The 25,992-nt window shown below is 44.2% G+C and overlaps 1 protein-coding gene across 1 annotated transcript in view; it reads left to right on the forward strand.

The window, feature by feature from the left end:
• The window catches only part of LOC133498606 (multiple epidermal growth factor-like domains protein 11), a 217,556-nt gene that overhangs the window by 160,468 nt on the left and 31,096 nt on the right, over window positions 1-25,992 (forward strand). The window contains exon 14 of the mRNA XM_061815677.1: window positions 12,336-12,482. Within this exon, the coding sequence (XP_061671661.1) occupies window positions 12,336-12,482 (147 nt within the window). The remainder of the gene's footprint in view (window positions 1-12,335; window positions 12,483-25,992) is intronic.

A 25,992-nucleotide genomic window follows, 5' to 3' on the forward strand; every position in this document is an offset into this window, starting at 1 on the left:
TGTCTCTTTTGGTCGTCTGTCCCTCTCAGACCTGTGAGACTGCGTTTCACCCAGCATGGAACTCAGCATGGAGCATGGACTCACACAGTGAATGTATGGACAATGACACAGTAGTGTCATTGTCCATGCTCCTTTGCAGTGAAGCATCCACTGTGGGCTCTTCTGTCTCAAGCTCATGCACAAGCTCAGGAGTGACAGGAGGTGCAACATCTGGCTCCTGCAAATTGTGATGCTGTCTTGCCCCTTGAGCCCAGTAATGTTCTTCTTCATCTGAACTTTCTGACTCATCTGATGCTTGAGGTGTTTTTGTCTCAGTTTGTCTTTTCCTCTGATGCCTCTGGGAATTTTGTCCTCCTACACCACCTTGCAGAGGTTGCTAAAGTAACAAATCATGACAAGGCATCAACATGTTGCGATGGAGAATTCTGACCCTCCCTGTTCCCATTCAGGTTTTACCTCATACACTGGGCTATTTTCTCTTTTGCGAGACAACAATGTGAATTTGCTTTTCCCAGTGTGAGCCCAAATTCCCAGGGCCCCCACACACATATATTTCCAACCAGCACCCTGTTGCCCGGAAAAAGCATTGAGCTTTGCCACTTTTGGTCAGAGTTCATCTTTCCTCTTGCCGTAGTTCCTTTCGATGTTAATGACCCTTTTTTTTTTTTTTTTTTTTTTTTGGGGGGGGGGGCTTCTCGCCCGTCTTCTTCAGTTCAATTACATGGGATATGGTAGGGTCTTGCAATTGTGCTTACAGTAGTTCATGATGTGTTACTTGTATATCTGGCTGATTAACTAGAGGTATTTCTTGGGCAAGTGGGCTACAGCTAATAGGTGAAATCCAATCAACTTAGCTGGTTTGATTGGTTTAGCTGAGGATGACATTGTCAGAGGGTTAGTTTCCTCCCAATTTGCTTCCACTGTTCTGAGATGTCCCTTGTGACTGACCTTGTTTGCCGGTTTAATCTTCCATGTCCGATCATTTTCATTTTTTTGAGGCAATCTGCATTTTTTGGAGCAGCAGTTCATCACTAATACTTTCATCCTGTAAATATATTCTCATCTCTGCCCTTACATTATCATTTGACAACCCTGTCATGACAGACTGAAAGCATTGACTATGGACTAACTCTTTGTTATATTTCAGGTCAGACTGGGCACGCTCGGATGCAGGCAGGACTTTTTGGCCTAGGTCAAGTACCAGAAAGTCAAGGGATGTTTCACATGGTCCTTGCACACCTTCTGTCAGTTGTTGGTACAAGACTGTTGCATCCTTTTCTGCATAATGAGCTCTTAAGATTTGTCACTGAGTGGCAAGAGTGAGAGCTGTCTTTCCCTCATGGTAACTCCTTAATTTCAATCTCGCACTGACAGAACGTATTACTGCCTCCACAATTTCAACCTCAGGATATCCCTTTCTTAAACCATTTTCAATCTGGTGTTCAAGACTGCTGAAGCTCAAATTGTCTTTGGAGTTTGACTCACCCACAAACCCATTGATTCGGAAGTCTTTCAGCCGCTCAACGATTCCTGCATAGGCGCGGTGTCCCAAATGAAGCCAGGCGATGCAGCGGCAACCGATGTGACGTGTCGTATCCCTGCTCCCGCAACATGTCCACTGTCTGGATCACCTCCTCTTCCCCCTCACCGACCGCAGGTGAAGACATGAGTTGCATTAATCCCGTGGCTTCTGTCTCCCACCGCTTCTCAAGTACAGCTTCCTACGTGTCATTTAATTTCAAAAGCACAGATATGCCTTTGTCTTCCCTCGCCAGCAGCTCATCACGTTCACAAAATTTTATGACGTGCTTGATTAGTGCGCAGTGACTTTTTCCTTGTATGAGTTTATTGTCTTTGCCAGCAATTGAACAGTACTCACATACTCGGTGAAGTTCTTTCATAGTCAGTTCAAGTAACTTCTTTTCAGTTTCCAGAAGGTACTCTTCTTTGTCCTCTTCCATCTTTTCTCGTGCTTTTCACAAATACCTTTGCTCAAAGTCGGAGAGTTATCCTTTGTGAAGCAATATTTATCTCGGACAAGCTTGGGCAGGCTTTGGCGAGGTCCAAACAAACAACAGAGGTGAGGTTGGTTTCATTAATGAACTGGCTGATCATTTCTGTATGTCAGCTAGAATATCCTGGTACCCCTCCTTTTTGGACACTATGATCAATGAACTAATTGTCAAGCAAGTAGGTTGTTGGGCTTTTGCTAATGATAGACTAGATTATTTTCTTTTCTCCATCCAATAGAGAACTCATGCAGAACTGTTCAGTCTCATAGATTACAACTCTTTTGGTACAACCCCACTGTCATCTAATTTTTTTTTCGTTTGTTTGTTTTTGACTTCCAGGATATTTTCCGGCCCCACGAGTAGGTTAAGCTAGGGGAGCTGGGGCACTGTGGTTTGCCTCCTGGCACTTGTTCTGACACACAGTTGAAGTGTTCGTTAGTAATATAGGGCTTTAACTATGCCATCATGTTGGCCAAAGCGCTTTCCAGATGCTCAAACATTCACCGTTTCACGCCCATATTCAAAGCAAAGCAAATGTATTTGTATAGCGCATTTCATTCACAAGGAAACTTAATTTGCTTAGCATGATGTCAGAGATGTTCCTAGAAAAACAGCTAAGACAAGCCTGAGGACTGTAGAGAGTGAACTCAAACCAACCAAGATTATCTTTTCGTGCACGGGACAGACGGAGGACACACTGTGAGAGTGCGCTACCTCAGACTGCCAAAGTGGTAGTCCCTGTCTGCTCTTTTTTATTGCATTCTCAGGTCAAAGGGTTACATGGTTACACAGTGAAAATGCTGACACAGATGGCTACACCAACAGCACACGAACACGAAGGTACATGTTTCTTCAAGGCTGCAAGAGTGTCCTGATAAACCCACAAAAGAAAAAGCAGGGCATTGTTTAAAGACATGTTCATGGCATTTTGGGGTATCCTCCTGCGGTAGAAGGGCATTATCTCCTCCCAGTGTTGAGGAGTATCTGCTTAAGATCACAAAGGATCATGCTGAGGCCAGGATGGAGACATCGGTTCCCAGTGTTCAGGGGCATCATCTTGAGGTCGGCAGGGGGGCATAGCCTCCCAGGTGTCACTGGGTCACAGTTCAAGACACGCACGCAGCTCACAAAGAGAGCAATTCAGACTAAGACTACCAGAAACAAACGCATGATAAAACAATCCTAATAGCAACGAAAGTAGTAATGATATACTTTTATCATGATAACTAACATAGTAATATCATATCTTTATCACATGATTAAAAGGATTTAAATACATAAAAATAAATTACTCCGCTCTCAAAAATTCAAATTAATGTACGGTGCCCCCACCACATTTTTTTCCATATCTATTGCACACAAGGGTTTTAAATCATCAAACCAATTTTAATATCATTAAGAGACAACCCCAGGAAATACAAATGCAATTTTCAAATGACAGTTCAATTTATTAAGGCAGAAAAAAAATCAAAACCTTTGCGACCCACTGCGAATTGCCCCCCTTGTTAAATCACAAAGTCACTGTAACTAACCAAAAATATGGGAAAGGTGAGTTCAATGTCACAAATCACACCCAAATCTAATTACCACCATACTTGTTGAATCAAGAAATTACTTAATAGAATCTCTCACAGACCATGAAGTAGGATACAAGATCTCAAGAAGCAATGGATCATCCCACGGTCCAAAGAAATTCAGAAAGAAATGAGAAAAAAATTGATGGAATCGGTCTGGAAAAGGTTACAAGGTCATTTTCAAGGCTTTTGGGCTCCAGTGAACCACTGTTACTGATCCACAAATAGAGAAAACTGGGAACAGTGACAAACCTTCCCAGGAGTGGACGATCAACTAAAATTAACTCCAAGAGGCCAATGACGACTCACTCAAGAGGTCACAAAAGAACCAAAGAACATCTAAAGAGCTGCAGGCCTCGCTGGCCTCAGTTACAATGAGTGTTTATGAATCTAACACAAGAAAGACACTAGCCAAAAATGGCATCCATGGGATAGTGCCAATTGAAAAACCCCAGCCGTCAACAAAGAATAAAACGCCTCATTTCACATTTAACAAAAAACATCTTGATGACCTTGAGACTTTTGGAGAAACATTCTGCGTACTGACGAGTCAATAATTGAACTTTTTGGAAAGTGTGCAGCCCGTTAAATCTGGCATAAAAATGGCATAGCATTTGATAAAAAGAACATTGGTACAGCAGTTAAGCATTGGGGTGGCAGTGTGATGGTCTGGGACTGCATTGCTGCTTTGCTCTCTCAGGACCAGGACAACTTGCTTTGATTGATGGAACAATGAATTCCGCTGGGTACCAGAAAATCCTGAAGGAGAATGTCTAGCGAACTCAAGCGCTTTTGGATCATACAGCTGGACAACTATCCAAAACACACCAGCAATTCAATCTCTGAATGGCTGAAAAAAAAAATAAAAATAAAGGGCAACTGACACCTAAAACATAAAATTTTGTACGTTTTTAACCAAAAATAATAATCCGGAATGGACCCATCTGTTTTTTCACAGCAAGTCAGAATGTTGCCGAATATCGTTTTTTTCATCTCCCGCAGGGAAAGTCTCTCTTGGATCTTATGTCGAGGGAGAACCAGGAAGTGACGTTTTTTGCAGTCGCGGGGGCGAGTGTTTATATTGGTTTATACCTGTTGTACCGGCAAGAAATTACCTGTTTTTTTTCAGCGTGTCAGCCAAAATGCCAGCTCGTTGATAGATAGATAGATTTTGCTCAAACACTTGGGAGGATGGACTCACACTTTTCCAAAACACCCAATTCGTTGTGAAAAATGGATTGCACAGGTACAAAGGATGAGAGCTTTGTGGGTTCTAAATGGCAGGTAGGTGTGTATGGAGCTATTTAAAAAAAAAAATAGTTGTGGGGGACTAATTTGTCTCACAGTTTATAATACATGACAATTTAGAATAAATCCCCCTGGTCAAACCGGGAACATATAAAAAAGCACTTGTATTGTGTTTAAGATCATTTAATCACACACAATACAATACAACACAAAACAATAACAAAATAGAAGTACAAAGACAGTTTAGTAGCTTGTAACACAAGGTAACTAAACGATGTATAGTCACCAAACTCGAACAACTTGTCCAAAAGCAGCAAAAATCAAAAGCTCCGTCTGCGTCCGACGACATAATCTTTCTCTCAGAAAGTAACAAAAGACCTGCATCATAATAACTTCAAAAAGTACATACGTAAGGGGTGCTAAATGTGTCGATGTGCACAGGCCGGCGTTGTTGTCGTTTTTTGGCGGCCGGCATTGTTGTCGTCAACAACGCCGGTGTTAACCCCGACGCAGAGGTGGATCAGGTGGGGAGGTCGTTTGGCCGCGTGCTGGAAGGAGAAAGGAGATCTTCCCCTTCACCAGCCACCGGTGTCTGGGCACCCCTGAAGTCGTTATTTCGCCCGGCGTGGGTCTTCCTGAGTACGTTACATACACAAGACTTGTAAAAGAGTTAGGAAATCGAATAATTATAGGCCTGTCATTTTGAATATTTCATCGGGTTCCTCGTATGTCTGTTGGGGAGTCTGTTGTTAATTAAAATGATGAAATGATGGGGGAATATTGCCCTGGTCACTTCACTAGATTCTGAAATGTTCTCTTGTTCAAAATGAGCTTCAGTCTCAGAAAGGGCGTCAGAAAAATTCAAAAATCTCTCTTGTTCATCTCCCACAGCAGGTGGCACAGCTTGTTTTCGATGGCGACTGGCCCAGTGTGACATCTGCAAATGACGCTGTAGGCAATATGGCCACCACTAGGGTGTCAAGTCGGGAGGGAGACAGGGTACACCCTGAACTGGTTGCCAGGCAATCACAGGGCACATAAAGACAAACAGCCGCTCTCACAATCACACCTAGGAGCAATTTAAAGTGTCCAATTAATGTTGCATATTTTGGGATTTTTGGAAGAAACCGGAGTGCCTGGAGAAAACCCACACAGGCATGGGGAGAACATGCAAACTCCACACAGGCGAGTCCGAGATCAAATCCAGGACCTCAGAACTGTGAGGCCAACGCTTTGCAGCTGATCCACCGTGCACCTGCACTGTACTCTCAAAAAGTAAAAATTAATATTAAAGTTAAAAAGGTAGACATGTAAGCAGAAGAGGGAAAGCAGCAAGTGTTCATCTTTCAGACTCACAGTGTCGCAAGACTGGAGTGGCATCTGACTTCACTTCCTCCCGTATGATGCAATCCATTCAGACAATGGGAGGCAGCTGCCATGCAAGGGACTGCCAGGCCCCTGAACATTTTGACAGCATACAGCGGGAGCTTGTGTTCGAACCAGTGACCCTTCCGTTGCTAGCCTACTCTACCACCTGAGCTACAGCCATCAGAGTACATACAAGAAGGCCTGTCAAACAAATTTTTGTCCCAGGCCACCTCTGAGGTTTTCCTCAGAAGGCTTTTATAACAGTAAATCAATAACAAAAGTTCAACAGTTTGATCTTCTCATTATAGTATTATATACACATAAAAAATTGGAAGCTAACTTGTTTTGAAATCAGAAGTCAAGAATAATAGCTTGTTAAAATATTGTTCACGTTAACATAATTTCTGCACTATAAGGTTAAAGGTAATTTCCAGTGGTTTGGATTAACAATGTATCCAATAGGTCATGTAATATGCACTGTATCTTGACAATGTAATGTTAGTCCTCTCTCATTTAATGGTGTTTTGAGAAGATTTTTATCGACAATTACGAATTTTCAGGGGCGCTGCCATTTTGCCGGGTCACATGAACTACGTGCGCAGGTGTGACGTATAAGGTGCCGCACCAAAGGCTCGATTACATGGGACACCATTATGCCCAGCGCTTATTTATCGGATTAATCGTCATCTGATGAAGAAATACCAGTATCGGTTGATCAGGAAAACGGAGGAATACTTCCCGATCAACCGATACTGGTAATTTTTCATTTTTAGTTCAGATTTTAGCAAGAATCGTGAAAGTTCATATACATGCATAATTTGCTTTCACATTCCACATAAAATTATGTTCCGAGCCTTATCTTATCTGGCCTTCCACTGGATTAATGTTAGCATGCTGCGCTTGTTGAATTGCAATGCAATAACACATATTCTTCCACACATGTCCATGCAACACATTTTTTAGGTCTAAACTGAGGATAATAGATGTATTGTTTTTTTTTTTTGTTTTGTTTTGTATTTTTTACAAGTCAAATATGTGGTATAAGAGGTAATACTTCTTATACAGACTGTGTCCAACGCTGAAGCAGACATGCAGTATGATGATGCCAAGATGGTTAAGGCTGTGTTCATGCTGGTGCAAAACATAATACTCCATTGGTTTTCCATGAGAAATGGTGATTGTAGTGTTGTCAAGCAGCCTTGTTCTGATCAGAATCTTCCTTTCATCTTTGTCATTTCCAACATCTCAATTCACGCTACGTTTTAACTACAACACAGTCTTTTGGACAGGACAACTGCTTTCTTTCCACGATATTCCTCAATGGTATGGTTAAATGAGCGTTATTTTAATTGAGTTATAATGACTTCTGTCACTTCACTCCCATATTTTCTCATATTCTATGTCAAAGGAACTTTGTAATGAGCTGCTGATATGCCAAGTTACAGAGGAGCGATGAATATAGTCTCTATTTATGCACTCCTTCTGTTTTGTCCTGTCATGTGTGCATGTCAATATGAATTAATGACAATGAATTAGTGACTCTCATTGGTACTTCGGGCTCCAGACTGTCTCCTGTGAGTCCTGCCAGCTCTGATTCATTCTTTAAGAGGCTCTCCGAGGACAAAAATGGAAAAACTCATGAAAGATGGAGACATGAGAATGATTGAAAGTAAGTTTCTTTGTCTCCATCTGCCCTGCGATTGGCTGGCAATCAGTTCAGGGTGTACCCCGCCTCCTGCCCGTTGACAGCTGGGATAAGCTTCAGCATTCCCCGCGACCCTCGTGAGGATAAGCTTCAAAGAAAATGGATGGATGTCTGTATATATATTTATATATACACATATATATATATTCGGCGGCATGGGGCTCACAGTTCTGAGGTTCCAGGTTCAATCCCAGGCCCGCCTGTGTGGAGTTTGCATGTTCTCCCCATGCCTGCGTGGGTTTCCTCCTTCATCCCAAAAACATGCAACATTAATTGGAAACTCTAAATTCCCTCTAGGTGTGATTGTGAGTCCGGCTGTTTGTCTCTATGTCCCCTGCGATTGGCTGGCAACCAGTTCAGGGTGTACCCCGCCTCCTGCCCGTTGACAGCTGGGATAGGCTTCAGCATGATAAGCTTCAAAGAAAATGGATATATATATATATATATATATATATTCGGCGAACCCCGTGCACTCTGGTTTTCTCCTTCATCCCAAAAACATGCAACATTAATTGGAAACTCTAAATTCCCTCTAGGTGTGATTGTGAGTCCAGCTGTTTGTCTCTATGTCCCCTGCGATTGGCTGGCAACCAGTTCAGGGTGTACCCCACCTCCTGCCTGTTGACAGCTGGCATAGGCTCAACCCTTCCCCCCGACCCTCGTGAGGATAAGCGTCGAAGAAAATGGATGGATGGATATTCTTAACTATTTCAGAATTGGGTGGTGAGTTTGCAACCTGGGCCGTCAGGGACCTAATCTACGTCTTAATATGCCTGCCACATTGCAAAGATGTACAAAAATGCTACACATCAGGATGAATGCTATTATTATTACTAAAGAAGAAAAATCCACCCTTATCTTGATATATGGATATATATATATATATATATATATATATATATATATATATATATATATATATATTCTCATTTTCATGTTTTATTGTAGTGCCTCTCTAGTTTCTATTTTGATGAGAGATGACGAACCTGAGTTCTTTCCTCAATCAAAATTAGGAACTAATCAATTAACTTAATGGTAATTACGCTAAACTTCTATTACAACTTTACTCTTTACCTGTGCACTTGTTCCCTCTCAAAAGGTTTCTGAAATAATATGGTTATCCTTATTTAAACAACCAAACTACCAAATAAACTCCCCACTTTTTTAACTGTCTTACAGATTGTCAAATTATAGACCTGGTTTTGTAACAAAATGTGTGTACATTAAATAACAAAATAAAAGTTTGGAAAATCAAATGTGTTTACAAAACAAACACTCATTCAAATAAACAAATAATCAACGTAACAGGTACACAATGCACACATGACCTAAGCTAAGCTAACCTAAGAGCCCAAAAAAATATGAACATAGCAGGCAAACAAAAGAAATTCAAACCCCAATGTCCCTCCAGTGTTTCAAATGGCAATGTCCACTTGTCCAGGCTCATCCAAGTCCACACAGTCCAGTCAGTGGTGAAGCTTTCGTTCTCATTGTCGTCGTCTTCCTCGAGGTCCAAGCTAGCTTGTGTTAACTTGTCCAGGGCTCAACATTAACAATTGCCTAATTGCGGGCAAGTAAATGTATGGCATGATTGCCCGACCTGGCAAGTGGAAATTTATTGTAAATATCGAAATATCGTAATTTCGCATTTAGCAAAAAAATTGTGTCCGAGTTGATAGTTTTTATAATTCACGGCCGACATCGCATGAAACAATGTGACAACATCATCTTAACATGCTAATTTCTGCTTCACTGGAGCTTGACTGAACAAGCCAATGAGCTGCCTTCTTCTACGGCATAATGGCCGCCTCGTGCTTTGATCGAGAATAGTGTATTATTAGTTATAGTAGAATATAGACTCGATCAGGGGTACTCAATGTGTTTATTTTTTGTCACATGGATGCAATAAACGATGCAATAAACGATAACAAAACCTATAATATATTTTATATGATGTAGTGATTATCAACAGTTGCTATAAAAGCATGTAATATTTGTTGAAAGGTCTGGTAATTGGGCTTTCGGATAGGGCAAGTGAGATTTTGATTCAGTTGCCCGTTAGGGCAAGTAGCTGCAAAAGTTAATCTTGAGTCCTGTTGTCCCTAAACATCCTAGCAAGGTTCTATGCATCCACTTAGTCTCTGTATTAGAGGCTAACTCCACCACGTTACGACGTGCTTTAAGTAGTCCACTCAAACTGCACAATTGAAACAAACTGAAATTTCAACACATTGATCAATTTGGATAAATGTCCCCCCTTAACTTTCCTTTTCTTCAAACCAGCCATGAGTCAGTCGCATTCACTCCCTCTTCTTTCTCTTTCTTTCTCTCTCTCTCCCTTCCTCAACACGTCCCTTTCTTTCCTCCTTAAAGGGCCACTGTCATGAAATGCATGATTTTTTTTGTATGTTATTCATGAAAAAAACGGCAGCCGACATGGACCCATGCATTTTTTCACCACAAAACATGATTTTGACATATACAGCTTTTTGTAACTACCGCCATGTAAATCCTCTCGAGTGATTTATTTTCAAGAAGAAGCAAGAATTGACATACAAGACAAGACCGCACTCAAGTGGACTCGTTTGTTTCTATTAGTTTTACCGCCGGTAAGATAGCTCATTCTTCCTTCGTGTTAGCCAAAATGCTGGCTCGTTGCGTTGCTGAAAATTGCTTGAACACTTGGGAGGATAGATTTACCCTTCATAAGTTTGCAAGAGACCCGGTTCGTCGTGAAAAATGGATTGCACGGGTGCAATGGACGAGAGCTTTGTGGGTTCCAAATGACATGTACAGTAGGTGTGTATACAGCTACTAAAAAAAATAGTTTGGGGCAGACCGATTATGTGGTCTGCCCCCAAACACATAATCGGTCTCTCATAATGTAACAAAAGATCCGCGTACGTATGACAGGCGTGCTAAAGGTGTCGATGTGTGGGTTAGACGGCGTCGAGCTTGCTGGCGAGGCGACGGAGAAGCCTTCGCTCGCTTAGCCATGTGCGACGCCAACGCCGTAAAGCAGCCCGGCTCGGCTCCATAATAAGCCACCTCGGCAACGAAAATAAGCCACCCCAACGAGGCGCCGCGTCCGCAGGTCACGGCTTCGGCGAAGGCTGCACGTCGGGTTCGCGGACGGCAGCGGCTATGAACAACGCCCCCGACAATGTTGCACTCAGCCACGTGAGACGACAACCCCGTAAAGCAGCCCGGCTTGGCGCCATGATAAGCCACCTCGGCACCGAAAATGACGGCTTGAAACAATAGGGTAATATTGCCCCGGTAATTGTGTGATGTTATCTTCTTCGAAAAGAGCTTCTGTGTCAGAAGGGGCGTGTTCATCTCCCATAGTAGGGTCCACCGCGTGTTTTAAATGGCAAATGTCCGGGGTGACGTCACGGACAGGGGATTCAGCCAATATGGCAACCACTTGGATGCGGTCGAATGACACTTGCACAACTTTGGGCACGGATGACGCGCTCTCCACTCATATTTATTTTTTCGTATAGACATTGAAGTGAATAATGGTATATGTATTTTTCATTAAAATATCTCTTTTGGAATGTTACAATAAGAGAATGACAAACAAAGGTATTTTATTCACAAATTAATAAAACACATTCAAATACAAATCCCTTCAAAAGAAAACAAATTCAGCACACACTTAAACAAATATTCCCCCATCTTGTATAAAGAAAACCTAAAACCTAATTGCTACTCTATTTTTAACTGTGGCAATTTTTCAACTGGGTTACATTATGATTTTTCCTGTTTGCATGTTTTATTTCTCTGTATTCAAATGTTTTCAATCATGTAAAGCGCATTGAGTTATCTTATGTATGAAATGTGCTATATCAATAAATTTGCTTTGCTCTGCTTTTCTTAATGTAATTCGATACTAATGTGACTCACCTCTGATACATTGATATGCCAATTGCTCATCGCAGCAAACTTCTCCGATCAGAAAAATTGGTATTCCAAAAAGGTCGTATAAATATGTAGTTATGTAGCAATGGACTGAAAAAAAATTGTGAAAACATTGGCGCCTAGTAGTATTATTGTTTCCTCATCCCAGTCATATTTCGTGTCTCTAAGCTTGGTAATTTTTTTGGTGCTTTCCCATTGCATTAATGCCATAAAAGCCTAAATAAATAAATAGTTACATACATAAATGCCTTTTGACTAATCTCTGGAATCAGCACCAATGCAAATTTGTGGATAGTTATTGCATATAACCTCTTGCAATTTGTGGATAGTTAGTTAGGTAGTTACTCTTGTGATTTTAAATACATTTCCTTAGCAAAATCTTCACACCAATTTATATATTATAAATGAGTTTCATCTAAAGACTGAAATATAAAACCAGTTATTTCAACCTAAAAATTCATTCATCTAGGGGAGTTTGTGCATGTGTGTATTTGTCTTTCACAGGTATCCATTGCGACAGTGTGTGTGATAAGGGATATTGGGGACCCAACTGTTCATACAGCTGCACCTGTATGAATGGTGGCTCGTGCTCCCCAGAGGATGGCACATGTGTGTGTGCTCCTGGTTACCGTGGCACCAACTGCAGACGAAGTAAGAAAGCGGAACACACTCCCACACACAAAAGACTGAAATCTAAAAGAATAGCCATCCGTCCATTTTCTCAGCCACTTATCTTTATGAGGGTCACGGTACAAGTATAAGTTGGTGGATAGTTGGATAATAATAAAACTCATAAAAGTTCAGAACTCTCACATTATCACCAAGCATGCTCATTCCACCCTCACATCACAAGCTCAGTCATTCACATTTTGTTTGTACTTTTGCTTGTAATCTTGTAGACCCTCTGCATTTTTTCCCTTTACATTTCAACTTTAGATATAATTATTCATCTATTTTCTTTGCCGCTTATCCTCACAAGGGTCACAGGAGTGCTGGGGCCTATCCCAGCTGTCAACAGGCAGGATGCAGGGTACACTCTGGACTGGTTGCCAGCCAATCGGAGGGCACATAGAGAAAGATAACAGTTGCACTCACAATCACACCCAAGGACAATTTAGAGTCTCCAATTAGTGCATGTTTTTGGGATGTGGGAGGAAAACGGAGTGCCCAGAGAAAACCCACGGAGGCACTTGAAAATTAAAAAAATTTTATTTGGAATAATTGATGGGAAAAAGGTAGGAGATATACTCAACTCCAGTAAGTGCCTCCATAGTGTATTAGTGACACTGGGACATTGTAGAAAACCAACTGCTATTTCTGGAGTACTCAGTAATGAGTTGTACCAATATTTACCCCGTGACTCCCCCTCACGTATGGAAACACAATCTGGAGTACACTAAATAACAACTGACAAAATCCTCACCTTGGACAACATGAGGCTGAAAAAGCTGACGAGCATCCAGACTTTTTCCTCTAACATTGGTATGATTACTTGCTCTATGTCACACGTGCCAAATGGAGTAAGAGAAAATAACATAACTATTACTAAGTAACTGGTTACTCAAGTCCTCTTTTTCTCAGAAAGACTTGAAAGGATTTTCTTAAAGCACAATATACAGTTAAGAAAATGAGTATTTGAACACGCTGCTATATTGCAAGTTCTTCCACTTAGAAATCATGGAGGGGCCTGAAATTTTCATCATAGGTGCATATCCACTGTGAGAGAGATAATCTAAAAAGAAAAACCCAGAAATCACAATGTGTGATTTTTTTTTTTAACGATTTATTTGTGTGGTACAGATGCAAATAAGTATTTGAACCCCAGTCTATAAACAAGAATTCTGACCCACAAAGACCTTTTAGTCCGCCTTTCAAAGTTCACTTCCACTCCATGTATTATCCTGAATCAGATGCACCTGTGTGAGGTCGTTAGCTGCATAAAGACACTGTTGGAGGACGCTTTTTTCCTCCGCGTGTTCGTTTAATTTCGGGTAGTGAGAATTTTGGTTATCCAAATAAAGGCTGGAGATGATGAACAGTTTCTTTGAAGAATTCACTTACAGAATATTCCGGGCACTTATAAGTTACAGACAATGGCTGTAGAGAGCAGATCACAAGAGCCAAGGTACAGAGAAAGCACACATCCTTTATCATGTCAGAAGGGCGGACTATGGGTGGTATCAAACCTGTGGCGTGGGATCGGGGCTTTAAACTTAGACAATAGGTTTCTGTCTCAACTGGTTCTAGCTGACAATGGATTATTACGAAGTGTCCAGTATGCAGTTCATCAAGTTTAGCCTTCGTGCAGAGATGTGCTCAAGGACACATCTGGCTACAGAACATAGCTCCACTGAGGACATGAGGAAATTATGGAGTCATGACTAAATATGGGCATAAGACATACTTCAACACCTGTAACATAGCCAAGACGAAAGAGCTGTCCAAAGATGCCAGAGACAAAATTGTACAACTCCACACGGCTGGAAAGGGCTGTGGAGAAATTGCCAAGCAGCTTGGTGAAAAAAGGTCCACTGTTGGAGCAAAAATGGAAGAAGCTAAACATGACAGTCAACCTCAATCGGAATGGACCCCCATGCAAGATATCACCTCGTGGGGTCTCAATGAGCATTAGAAAGGTGAGGAATCAGCCCAGGACTACACGACAGGACTTGGCCAGTGACCTGAAAAGAGCTGGGACCACCTTTTCCAAGGTGACTGATGCAACCAGCACATGTCAAGGCCCGTCTTAAGTTTACCAATGAACATTTGGATGATACAGAGGAGTCATGGGAGAAAGTTTTGTGGTCAGATGAGACCAAAATGGAACTTTTTGGTCATAATTCCACTAACCGTGCTTGGAGGAAGACAAATGATGAGTTCCATCCTAAGAACACCATCCCTACTGTGAAGCATGGGCGTGGTAGCATCATGCTTTGGGGGTGTTTTTCTGCACATGGGACAGGGCGACTGCACTGTAATAAGGAGAGGAAGACCGCAGCCATGTATTGTAAGATTTTGGGGAACAACCTCTTTCCCTCAGTCAGAGCATTTAAGATGGGTCGTGGCTGACCTGAACCTGACCTAGCCACTCTCCAGCCCTAAACCCAATAGAAAATCTTTGGAGGGAGCTGAAACTCCCTGTTTCTCAGCGACAGCCCAGAAACCTGTTTGATCTAGAGATGATCAGTGTGGAGGAATGGGCCAAAATCCCTCCTGCAGTTTGTGCGAACCTAGTGAACAACTACAGGAAATGTTTGACCTCTGTAATTGCAAACAAAGTACAAGTAACAAAGTACCAAAATATTAACATTGGTTTTCTCAGGTGTTCAAATATTTATTTGCAGCTGTATCACACAAATAAATCATACATTGTGTTTTCTAGATTTTTCTTTTTAGATTATTTCTGTCACAGTGGACATGCACCTATGACGAAAATTTCATGATTTCTAAGTGGGAGGACTTGCAATATCGCAGGGTGTTGAAATACTTATTTCCTTCAAGGTATCTGTATTTCAAACCTATTGTCATACAAATTGCGAGTGAGATCCTGAGGATCAAGGTCATTAAATATAATGTATTAAAGGGTATGTAATGTTAATTTTCAATCGCAAATTATCTTGTCTAGATGAAAATATATTTAACTGTACCATAACATGTGTATCTTGTTTGGTGTTTTTACCAAAAAATATATGTATTTATGAATTAAAGTCCATGAACTCTGATCTAGTTTCCTGTGCCTGACAAACGCCCCCTTTTGTGTGGTTTATGTCTTACGTCACAACGAGGACTTGTGTCTGTATAATGGCTTTTTTGCCCGTAGCATTGCTTGTTGATGCCAAAGAAAAACCCATTCATTTTGAGAATTCCTCAGTGATTGTAAGCTAGAATCAATCCGTAACAATGGTGTGTGGTTCAGTTTTGTAGTAATTCAAATTATTCTGGTCACAGTTTACGTTATTTTCCCAAAGACTCCAGCCTCAAACAGTAAATCAGGTTTGTGGAAACGAGAGCTAATTTTTCCAAACCCGGTCAGCAGTCTGTCATATGCAGTGAACATTTCAACCCAGACTCTTACTAGTGGACTCATGTCTGAGACAGGTTTTAAATGTTAAAACCTGGATTGGTGCCTACCATACAGCCGGTTAAAACACCTGAACAGATTGGTGTTGCTAAAGGGACCAAACGCCAACTTGAATCAGCCGCTGAATCTGGACACGGTCTGACAAGCTCCGCTTGTCTGGAGTTAGTCTATTCTACCCATGCTTATGTGTGTTTTCTCTGGGCACTCCAGTTTTCTTCCACATCCTAAAAATGTGCATTCGTTGGAGACTCTAAATTCCCCCTAGGTGTGATTGTGACTGTTTGTCAGTATGTGCTCTGCGATTGGCTGGCAACCAGTTCAGGGTGTACCCTGCATTCTGCCTGTTGACAGCTGGGACAGGCTCCAGCATTCCTGTGACCCTTGTGAGGATAAGCGGCTAAAAAAAATGGATGGATAGAATTTGAAGGACACGCCGTTATCACCCAGGGCCTCCTTCACCCTCGACTCGACCATCCAGGTGAAGCCGGACACAAAGCACGCCTCTGGCAGGATAGGAGCTGCTACTGTCTCCGTGCGCTCCCCCTCATGGATCCGTGAGAGGGCGTCCGGCTTGTCGTTCTTGGAACCTGGGCGGAAGGACAGAGTGAAGCGGAAGCGGGTGAAGAAGAGAGCCCACCTGGCCTGGCGGGCGTTCAACCGCTTCGCGGTCCACAGGTACTCTAGATTTTTGTGGTCGGTGAGGACCACGAACGATACTTGTGAGCCCTCCAGCCAGTGCCACCACTCCTCCATAGCCGTCTTGACCGCCAGCAGTTTGCGATCCCTCACGTCGTAGTTTCTCTCTGCCAGGGTTAGCTTCCTAGACAGGAACGCACACGGGTGGATCCTTCCGTCCAACAAGATGGCTCCAATTCCCGAGTCCGACGCGTCCACCTCCACCATGAACTGGCGATCCGGATCCGGGATTATGAGGATGGGTGTGGTGGTGAAACTTGCCTTAAGTTTATTGAAGGTCTCCTGGCAGGTCCGGGACCATTCGAAAACGTTGTGCGGAGAGGTGAGAGCGTGCAGAGGGGCGGCCACGGCGCTGAAGTACCGAATTAACTTTCTGTAGAAATTTGCGAAGCCAATGAACCTCTGCACGTCCCTCCTGCTGGCGGGGTGGGCCACCGAAGCACTGCGTCGATCTTCCTGGGATCCATCCGTATCTCACTTCTCCCATTTCACGAACAGTTGGTGCTGCAAGAGACGCTGGAGCACCTCTCTGACCTGTCAGATATGGGAGGTCAAGTCTGCTGAGAAGATGAGAATGTCGTCAAGGTATACAAACACGTTTTTGTTCAGGAACTGCCGAAGCACGTCATTAATAAAGTTTTGGAAGACGGCCGGGGCATTGGTCAGTCCGAAGGGCATCACCAGATACTCGTAATGCCCCGTGGAAAGCCGTCTTCCATTCGTCGCCCTCCCGGATCCGCACCAGATGATACGCGCTGCGCAAGTCCAGTTTGGTGAAGATCCGGGCACCTTGAAGGAGTTCAAATGCCGTAGCGATTAAGGACAAGTGGTACCTGTTCTTGACTGTGATGTCATTCAAGCCTCGGTAGTCGATGCAGGGTCGTAAAGTGGAGTCCTTCTTCTTCTCAACGTAAAAAATACCCTGCACCGGCTGATGAGGAGGATGGGCGAATGATTCCGGTTGCCAGAAACTCCTCAACGTAATCCCTCATTGCCTGATGCTCCGGTCCTGTCAAAGAGAACAGTCTCCCTCTGGGAGGAGTTCGATAGCACAGTCATAAGGCCGATGCGGTGGCAGAGATTTTGCCTTGGACTCAGAAAAGACTTCCTTTAAATCATGGTAGCAAGAGGGCACAGTGGCAAATTCGGAAGCGGTACTCAGTTCAGCAACTTGAATCCCTCCATCCCCCCGAGCGGCGAGACACTGCTTTTGACAGTCCTCACCCCATGCCATTATCTGACCCGTGACACAGTCAATGTGGGGGTTGTGTCTCTTGATCCATGGGCTCCCCAGGATTATATCACTGCTGCTAGAGTTAAAAACGTGGAAACTAATGCGCTCTGTGTGCATGTCCGGAAAGTCCATACGTAAGGTTTGTGTGCGGTGTGTAACCCGGCAGAGGAACTTGCCGTTGGCGGCGTAAGCAATACAAAGACGCTGTGTGGGGAAGGTTCCAGTACCCAACGCTTCGACCACACGGGGATTAATAAGGCGTCTGAACCGGAGTCAATGAACGCGGTCATTCAGCACGAGTGAGAGTCTGTTCCTATGGTGAGGTGCAAAAGCGAGCACCCTGACTCAGCGACAGTATACCGCACACTCACTGGCGTAGATATTTTAAGGTCGGAGCGCTTCGGTCGAACCGGGCAGCGGGAGATTAAGTGTCCAAAACGACCACAGTAGAAACAATACCCTTCTTGTCAGCGGCGCAAGCGCTCCTCCGCTGAGCTGCCAAGCCCCTCCACTTGCATGGGTTCTGACGTAGTAAACAGCGTGGGCGGCTGGGAAGCCCCTCCACTTGCATGGGTTCTGACGTAGTAAACAGCGTGGGCGGCTGGGAAGCGACCGGGCTGAGCCTCTTCGTCTCCTCCTCGGTCATGCCGTCCATCTGCCCCTGCACGGCCAAGCGCTGATCCACCTTGAGGGCCAGTGCGATGAGAGCGTCTAGCGAAGGCGGAAGATCCACGGCAATGAGGTGGCCACAGATCCGTGGGGAAAGTCCCTGGTAGAAGGCGTCATGGAGAGCCTCCTCGTTCCACTGGCTCTCGGCGGCCCGGATCCGGAATTCGATAGCGTAGTCTGACACGCGGCGATGGCCTTGGCAAATTGTCATGAGTTCCGGAGCCGAGTACTGTAATACTTGGCTGAGCGCGCGACAAACGTCATTCATGAACGGCAGATCTCCGAGTCGCGACTTCACTCTGCAGTGGCCCACACCTCCACCCTCCCTGTCATGTGGGAAATGACGAAGGCGATCCGGGACCGTTCCGTGGGGAAAGTGGACGCCTGCAGTTCGAAATGGAGGTCACACTGCGCAAGGAAGGGCTTGACGTCGCCTGAGTCGCTTGAGAAACGTTCCGGTCGGGAGAGCGGAGTTATGCTGGCATGGGAGGGCTCCGTAACAGGCGGAATGGGTTGACTCGGAGCGACAGGCGGAGTGACCATCGTCAGCGTAGCAGCCGCGCTAGCTTGGGATGCTAGCCACGGCTCCAGCCGGGCACAGATCTCATGGTGACGTTGATTCATTACCTGGAGAGCAGCCTCGTTTTCAGCCAGGCGTCTGCTATGGAACTGTAACGATCAGCAGATGACTTCGGAGTCGGCTGGGTCCATGTTGTGGCCAGATCGTTCTGTCACGAACAAGGCTCGAGGGCGGACCCAAATGCACGACTCTAGAGGCAATTAGGTAGTATACAGAAAGCCTTTATTCGGTCCGTGGTCAATGATCAGCGAGTCAGTCAAGAAAAGCAGCAGTAGAAGAGGCAGGCTTACGAGGATGGTCAGGGAACAGGCGAGGGTCGGTAGGTCAGGTATACGGCATTGCGGGAACGAGGCATGGGAATCAACGATCTGGCGGAGGACTAGTTGTCCCCCGTGTCCTATAAGTACTGGGTGTAATCAGACGAAACAGGGTGCAGGTGTGTGTCGACTAATTGGCTGACCACACACAGCCTGGGGAGGATGCCAGGAGCATGACAACCACCACATTTCCCTCCTCCTCCTCATTCTCCAAGACCAGCACCACCTCCTCACTGTCACCATTAGGGTCACCCAGTCCCTTTGTATGGAAGTAAATATGTGACACCTGGATTTGAATTAAAAATTCCACAGAAATTTTTATTTTGTAAAATTCACAATGCTGTTTCAAAGTGATCACATTTTCAAGAGCTGTATTTCAGTTTAACTTTTCAATGTTAATAAATTTGCCATATAAAAAAAAATCAACCCTTAAAATTCAAACACAATATTTTATAATTTTCTTTTTTTTTTAATATTCTCCTGAGATTCAACTGGCTACAATTCACTGTCTGAAATTCAACTGGCTACAATTTGCTCTCTGAAATTAACCATCTAAATTTCGTGATAAGAAGGCAGTGTTACTTCAGGTCAGAAGCCAACACCCAACCAATTCAGCCAGTTGAATTTTAGACAGCGAATTCAAGAAGCAAGATAGCAAGATGACTTGGAAACAAATGTGATTTTGATGTAAGTATCCCTCAGTTGCTTAAGTATAAATCATAATGTCAAGTCACAGAAATTTGATGAATTTTTGATGTGCAATAACAAGAATCAATAATTATTGCAATACATAAGGAATGCCCTATCCCATATGGCTGCGTGGGTTTTCCCCACGCAGGCGCATCCCCAAAACATGCATGCTACAGTAGGGTAATTGAAGACTCTAAATTGCCCATAGGTGTGAATGTGAGAGTGAATGGTTGTTTGTTTCAATGGACGCTGCAATTGGCTGGCAACCAGTTCGAAGGAATGACGTATTAAGCAATTTTGTATACCAAATCATTGTGCAACAGATCTAATATTTTTGTCAAGGGCAGAACATGGTATAGGACCCAAATGCACAGCTCCAAAGACAAGGTGCAGTTAAAAAAAAGAGGATTTTAATAACGGACAGAGGTCGGTAAACAGGGAAGCAGTCCAAAAGGCAATAATATTCAAATCCCGAGACAAAAGGCTAAGCTTGCTATGAGTCAAGGATGTTGAACAAGGGATAGTGGAACATGATGACAAGGTACAATGAACTGGCAACAGACAGAATGAGACATGAGGTTGTATGCATGGAGTAAATGGGACAGACAAGGCACAGGTGAGGAGGCTGCTCACAGGAGCAGGTGCATACAAAGCAAGGGTGATCACCACGTCCATAACAATTTGCCATTTTCCAACTCCGCCCACCTGTAGTTGTGCTGCTGGATCCTTCCTCCACAGAAAAGAGCTGTCAGCTTTACAGATTTTAGTTCATATCTGGTCTGATGGTCGAGGAGCGGAGATGACACCGTTAGGGCTTGTCTACTGTTTAATGACAATTGTTTGTCGCACCACACAGAGCACAACTGCAAGCATATGAGGAAGTCACGAATCATGAAAACATGCTGCAGCCTGCACACTGGTGGTCAGGACACTCAGTGTGCACGGCAGACATGACCAATTTGCTTGTGCAAGGCATTGTTGACATTAGGCTACCCTATCAGTCATCTTGTATTTGTTGAATAGTAGTCTGAAATTTTTGTTTTTAAGGTGGCTCCGTGTATAAGAAATGATATAGGGTTTATCCTATTCAAAAAGAAGAAGAAAAAAATAAGATGCTTGACCATGTCATTCTAGACTGGACCGCCCATTCAGCTTTGTCCTAAAACTCCTAATTGCCACGCCGCCCTTACATTGAAATGCCATGTTCTTCAGTCGGATAAGTGTGGAGTGCTCCCTTCAGGTCGGGGAGGAGATCCTGCCCCAAATCAAGGAATTCAAGTATCTTGGGTTCTTGTTCACAAGTGAGGGAAACATGGAACTGGAGATCGACCAGTGGATTGCTGCAGCATCTGCAGTGATGCAGAGTTTCTGTTTTGGTGAAGGAGGATCTCAGCCAAAAGGTGAAGCACTTGATTTACCGGTCGATGTGCATTTCTGCAATCACCTTTTGTCACGAACTGTGGATTGTGACTGAAAAAAGAAGATCCCAAGATACAAGCAGCCAAAATATGTATCCTCCGCAGGGGGTCAGGGCTTTCTCTTAGAGATAGGGTAAGACCTCGGTCATCCAGGAGGGCCTCAGAGTAGAGTCGCTGCTCCTCCACATTGAGAAGAGCCAGATGATGGCCTCGGAAAACCTCAGGATACCCCCGAAAGAGCTGGATGAAGTGGCTAGCGAGATGGAAGCCTGGGCTTTCCTACTACAGCGACTGCCCCCATGACCCAACCTCGGATAAGCAGAAGAAAATGGATGGATGGATAGATGTCAGTTTGTCTAATGGTAGAGCACTAGAGTTAGCAAAATGGCTGTGCACCTTCTGTCTGGCTTAAAAACAAATTGGAATGAGCTTATACTGTGTTTCACATCCATTTGCGCGAGGCCGACAGGTAGTTGAAGACGAGGCACAGAGCTTCAGCGCGTCTCTGCTTTTCAATGACTCCTGTGGCTATTGGGCCAGCAACCGATTAAAATGGTCCAGAATGTCTATATTTAACTTTTGGTACAACATGAGTAAGTGTGCTGAAGTCATTTGCTGTGAATGAAAGTCTATATAAAGATAAAATTGCATGCTTGAAAGCAGGGAATTCACAAAGAATTGTTAAAATATATATATTGGGTTACAGCAGCTTTCCTTTGAAGCTTTTCTTTGTTTCTTCCTGCATTAGTGGGATCAATTCCAGAGTTCTTGGTTAAAAGTTTAGTCCGTTGTCTGAATGAGAAACATGAGAGAAATAGTAAAGACTCTCCATGGCTTAGGTTTCTTCTTAGTCTAACATCAATTAAAACAAATTAAAGGTTTTCGCAAAACTTATCTGGGAGGATCAATAGTGGAAGCCAAACAAAGCAACAGTAATGCCACTAATAGCCAGACAGAAAGGTAGGGAATCACATTTACAAACACACTTTGCGTGCAAACACGGAATGTTTTCTGGAAGGACTGTACGGATGTGTGTTGGGTAAATAGGACCATCATCATTAACATTTTGCATGTTCTCCCAATGCCTGCGTGGGTTTTCTCCCGGCACTCCAGTTTCCTCCCACACTCCAAAAACATGCAACATTAATTGGACACTGTAAATTACCCCTAGGTGTGATTGTGAGTGCGACTGTTGTCTATCTCGATCTGGCCTGCGATTGGCTGGCAACCAGTTCAAGGTGTACCCCGCCTCCTGCCCGATGACAGCTGGGATAGGCTCCAGCACTCTCCGTGACCCTTGAGAGGATAAGCGGCGAAGAAAATGAATGGATGGATGGATTATATGGGTCATTTTCATATAATTAGATCAATAACGGAACAGTATGGTGACTGACTGAATTGAGCATCTGCCTCACAGTTCGGAAGACCGAGGTTCTAATACCAGCCCTGCCTGTGTGGTGTTTGCATGTTTTCCTGCGTATGCATGAATTTTCTATGGTTTCTAAATGCGATCGTGAGGCAGTTTTCGTAGATCGCGACCGAGTGCCAAGAGACACACACACACAAAAAAAGACATCAGCCGTATTTTTCAGACCCATAGCTCACTGTGCATGTGCAAACAACGACAGTACAGGAAAATTTCAAGTCCTCACTTAAGAAATCTTATCAAACATGAGTATGGATGCTGGAGCAAAGAAGAAGACAAAAACGTATCACTTTCACACAGAATGGCAGGCGGACTTTTTTTTCACGATGTAATTTTCGATGCGCGTGTCTCAGCTGTCAGTGTAGTGAAATGTGTAGCGGCATTTTCGAACTGTTTGTGGAAAATACGACACTGGCATTCTACCGAAAAGCAAGCTGAGAATGAGAAAAGAAAATCCCAATTTGCCGCACAGCAATCACTTTTCACACAATATAGTTCAACACCGAAAGCCACCACCAAAGCATCGTTCCGGGCTCGTCACATCATCGTTAATAACAAGAAGTGTTTCTCATTGCAGTTGGACGAATCCACTGACGTGAGTGACACAGCCCAGGTGTGCATTTTCACTCGTACGGTGTTTAGTGATTAGTGATCATCAACTTGAACCAAGATAGTTACAAAAAATGTTTATAGTTAATTATGTTATGTTGTGCAATATTGGCTCATGCGGTTATGCAAGGCACACAAACATACCTTTACATGTAAAGAATCCTCAATATACTTAAATGTGTTTTCAATTTCTGTAGTTGGTAGATTTTTGTGACTTGGTCATTCTAAAAAAAAAAAAAAAAGAACGTCAGTGTCTGATGCAGTCCCACCTCCACCTTAAATAATTCTGTCCTCACACATGGCCTGTACTACTCGAATGTACTTCTCTGCCACTCCAGTCTCCGCATGCAGTACCACAGTTCTTCTCTTGGTATTCTGTCATATAGATCCACAAATACTGAGCTTCTCTGTCCTTCCATTAGCATAAGCTTCTTCATTTCCTTTCCGCTTGTCCCGTTAGGGTTCACCACAGTGTGTCATCTTTTTCCATTTAAGCCTCCTCTTGCATCTTCCTCTCTGACACCAAGTGCCCTCATGTCTTCCCTCACAGTATCCATCAACCTTCTTTTTGGTCTTCCTCTCACTCTTTTGCCTGGCAGCTCCATCCTCAGCCCCCTTCTACCAATATACTCACTCTCTCGCCTCTGGACATGTCCAAACCATATAAGTCTGCTCTCTTTTACCTTGTCGCCAAAACATCCAACTTTGGCTGTCCATCCAATGAGCTCATTTCTAATCCTATCCAACCTGCCAACTCTTACAGATAACCTCAACATTGTCATTTCTGCCACCTCCGGTTCTGCTTCCTGTTGTCTCTTCAGTGCCATTGTCTCTAATCCCTACATCATGATCGGCCTCACCACTGTTTTATAAACGTTGCCCTTCATCCTAGCAGAGACTCTTCTGTCACATAACACACCAGACACCTTCCGCCAGTTTTTCCAACCTGCTTGGACTCGGGGTTTTTTTCACTTCCTTACAACATTCACCGTTGCTCTGCATTGTTGACCCCAAGTATTTGAAGTCGTCCACACTCGCTATCTCTCCTCCCTGGAGCCTCACTCTTCCCTATCCACTCCTCTCATTCATGCACATATATCCTGTTTTACTTCGGCTAATCTTCATTCCTCTCCTTTAAAGTGCATGCCTACATTTTTCTAACTGTTCCTCTACCTGCTCCCTGCTTTCACTGCAGATCACAATGTCATCTGTGTACATCACGGTCCAAATTCCAGTCTCACCTCATCTGTCAGCCTATCCATTACCACAGCAAACAGGAAGGGGCTCAGAGCTGATCCCTGATGCAGTCCAACCTCCACCGTAAAATCACACCTACGGCACACCTCACCACTGTTCTGCTGCATTCCTCTATAGTTCCCACAGCTCTGCACATTGCCTTTGTTCTTTAAAATGTGAACTAGCACACTTTTCCTCCATTCTGGATGCATATTCTCACCCGCTAGTATTCTTTTGAATAAATTGGTCAAAAACTCCACAGCCACCTCTCCATACCTCCATTGCTTCCTGGCCGGAGGGGCCAGGGGCGAAGGACGAGTCTGCCGACGTGGAACGTAGGGTGCACCCTCATCAACCTGGCCAGTCTGAGTGATACGGCGACCGGGTTAATGATTTTGGTGATCGGGACCGGACCAACGAACCTGGGAGCCAGTTTGCGGGATTCCATCTGCAGCGGAAGATCCTTGATGGAGAGCCACACTCACTGCGCCACCCTGACTTCTGATGTGGCTCTCCTCTTGTGGTCCGCTGCGGACTTGTGGATGTTGCCCTTGCGCAGCAGCGGTCTCCGGGCTGCCTCCCAGGTTCGTTTGCAGCGCCGTGCCACTGCCAGGGCCGACGGCACTGTGGAGTCTGTGGCCAAGGAGGGAAACAGAGGGAGGATAGCCGTGCACCACATGGAGTGGAGCCATACCTGTTGAGGTGCAGGGTAGGGAGTTGTGGGCGTACTCAACCCATTTGAGGTGCTGGCTCGACGTGCTCTGGTCCCAAGAAGCTAAGCATCGAAGTCCTGTCTCTAATTCCTGATTTACCCTCTCTGTTTGGCCGTTAGACTCCGCATGATGGCCCGAAGTTAGAGTAGCCAAAGCACCGATGAGGGTGTAGAATTCCTTCCAGAAGCGGGCGCTAAATTGCGGACCTCTGTCCGAGACGATGTCCCGGGTGAACCCTTAGTAGCGGACAACCTTGTCCAACACCAGCTGGACTGTCTGCTTGGCCGACGGGATCTTTGGAAGAGGCACGAAGTGAACCATCTTGGAGAATCGGTCCACTACAGACAGCACAACTGCTTTTCCCTGAGAGAGCGGTAAGCCAGTGACGAAGTCCAACGCAATGTGTGACCACGGGCGGAAAGGGATGGACAGAGGCCGTAACTCACCCATTGGTCATAAACGGGACGTCTTATTGGGCGTACACACCGGGCA

The sequence above is a fragment of the Syngnathoides biaculeatus genome, chromosome 3, assembly GCF_019802595.1.
Source record: "Syngnathoides biaculeatus isolate LvHL_M chromosome 3, ASM1980259v1, whole genome shotgun sequence".
In the NCBI taxonomy this organism is placed as follows: Eukaryota; Metazoa; Chordata; class Actinopteri; order Syngnathiformes; family Syngnathidae; genus Syngnathoides; species Syngnathoides biaculeatus.